The sequence below is a fragment of the Monoraphidium neglectum genome (genome assembly GCF_000611645.1).
Source record: "Monoraphidium neglectum strain SAG 48.87 unplaced genomic scaffold scaffold00162, whole genome shotgun sequence".
Classification (NCBI taxonomy): Eukaryota; Viridiplantae; Chlorophyta; class Chlorophyceae; order Sphaeropleales; family Selenastraceae; genus Monoraphidium; species Monoraphidium neglectum.
In genome coordinates this window covers 6,186-7,604 of record NW_014013466.1, presented here as the reverse complement: position 1 = coordinate 7,604, position 1,419 = coordinate 6,186, and the positions used below count along the sequence as shown (strand labels likewise).

The window sequence follows — 1,419 nt, the reverse complement described above, 5'->3', positions numbered from 1 at the left end:
CACACACACACACACACACACACACACACACACACACACTTGAACACACACACACACTTGAAAACACACACACACACACACACACACACACAGGAGCGCCTGCAGGCGGCCCTCACCCTCTACGAGCTGCTCAAGGGCCGCAACCTGTCAGAGCTGGAGCGCCTCAACCTCGAGAGGGCCGACGGCTTCACGGCGGCGCTGCGCAAGTTCTCGGGGGTCCAGGCGCAGCTGGCGGCCGCCGTCGCCGATGCCTGGAGCACGGCTGCCTGAGCCTGAAGATCTGATTGTCGGCGGCGGCAGCGGTGGCCAATGAGGCCGACGCACCGCCGCCTGATTTGAGATTGAAGTAGTGGGGGTGTGCGCCCCTGAGAGGGGCCGGGGGCTTTAAAAGGCGATACAGGGATGTCAAAACCCCATAAAGCTCCCCCTTCGGCGCCCGCTCTGCTCGAGAGTGCCGGACAAGTTTCGAGATTGCGTATACTGTATCCACAACACTGGGGACGAAGCACTACGCCCGCTGTGGGCAAAGCACGATAGATGCGCCCGCCTGCTCTGGGCTCATCACCTTCCACATGCACTGTCAAGTATGTGGGGCTGCCGGGGCAGCCGCTTTGGTGGATACAGGACGGGTCATTGAGGCGCTGATGTGCTCAGCACCCGCATTTCCCATAGTCATTCCTGTTCAGCACTGTGCGATCGTTTACAAGTACTGCCCTGCACAGGCGGCCAGCTAGCCGCGCGAGCGGCCGCAGCATCTCGAGCGGTTTTCAACGAGAGCTATGGCGCGGCTGATTATGTCAGCCATGCCGCATGGCGCACGCGCGAAGCATCCATATCTGAAGCACTCCTGTGAGTTGGCGGACCCTCGGCAGCAGCCGTGCCTCTGCCCCGACGCCCCGGTCCCGCGTGCTCGAGTGCATGACAAGTCTCGGCCGCCGGCTGCGGCCTCCCGAGTACCCGTCAACGCGCGTTTTGCGTGAGCGTCCACCAGCACTCAGTACTGTGGTACCGCCCCCAATTACGGCACCTGCTGCCGCCGCCAGTGGCCAACGCCACCCTGCGAAGTTGCGCAGTGGAACCCGCGGGATCAAACCCTCCCCACCCCGAAAAAACCCCAAGCGCACTTGCTGGTGCCAGTCGCCGAGGGTGGGCTCTCTGATGGTTTCGGGGTTTTATGGCGACGACCCGCGCCCTGCTCTGTATATACAGCTCTACACCACCTGTGCAGCCCGCTGCTTTGGGCTCCGGCCTGAACAATCCTGAAGGGCACGGGCCCCCCCCTTGAGGGGCTAAAATTCGGTTGCGCGCATTGGCTGCGGCTCGCATTGGCTGCGGCTCGTACGCACGCTTTGGGGTTTCACGCGAGCCGACGCACCGGCATTTTCAGGTGCAGCGTGCCCTCGCACCCGCCACCCACAG

General features: G+C 63.0%; 1 protein-coding gene across 1 annotated transcript in view; it reads left to right on the top strand.

Annotated features, from left to right (window-relative positions):
- Positions 1 to 270, top strand: part of MNEG_1581 (hypothetical protein) — a gene marked incomplete at both ends in the record, with an annotated part of 8,903 nt that extends 8,633 nt beyond the window's left edge. The window contains one exon of the mRNA XM_014049937.1: positions 94 to 270. Coding sequence (XP_013905391.1) covers positions 94 to 270 — 177 coding nt within the window. The remainder of the gene's footprint in view (positions 1 to 93) is intronic.
- Between the last annotated feature and the right edge of the window lie 1,149 nt (positions 271 to 1,419).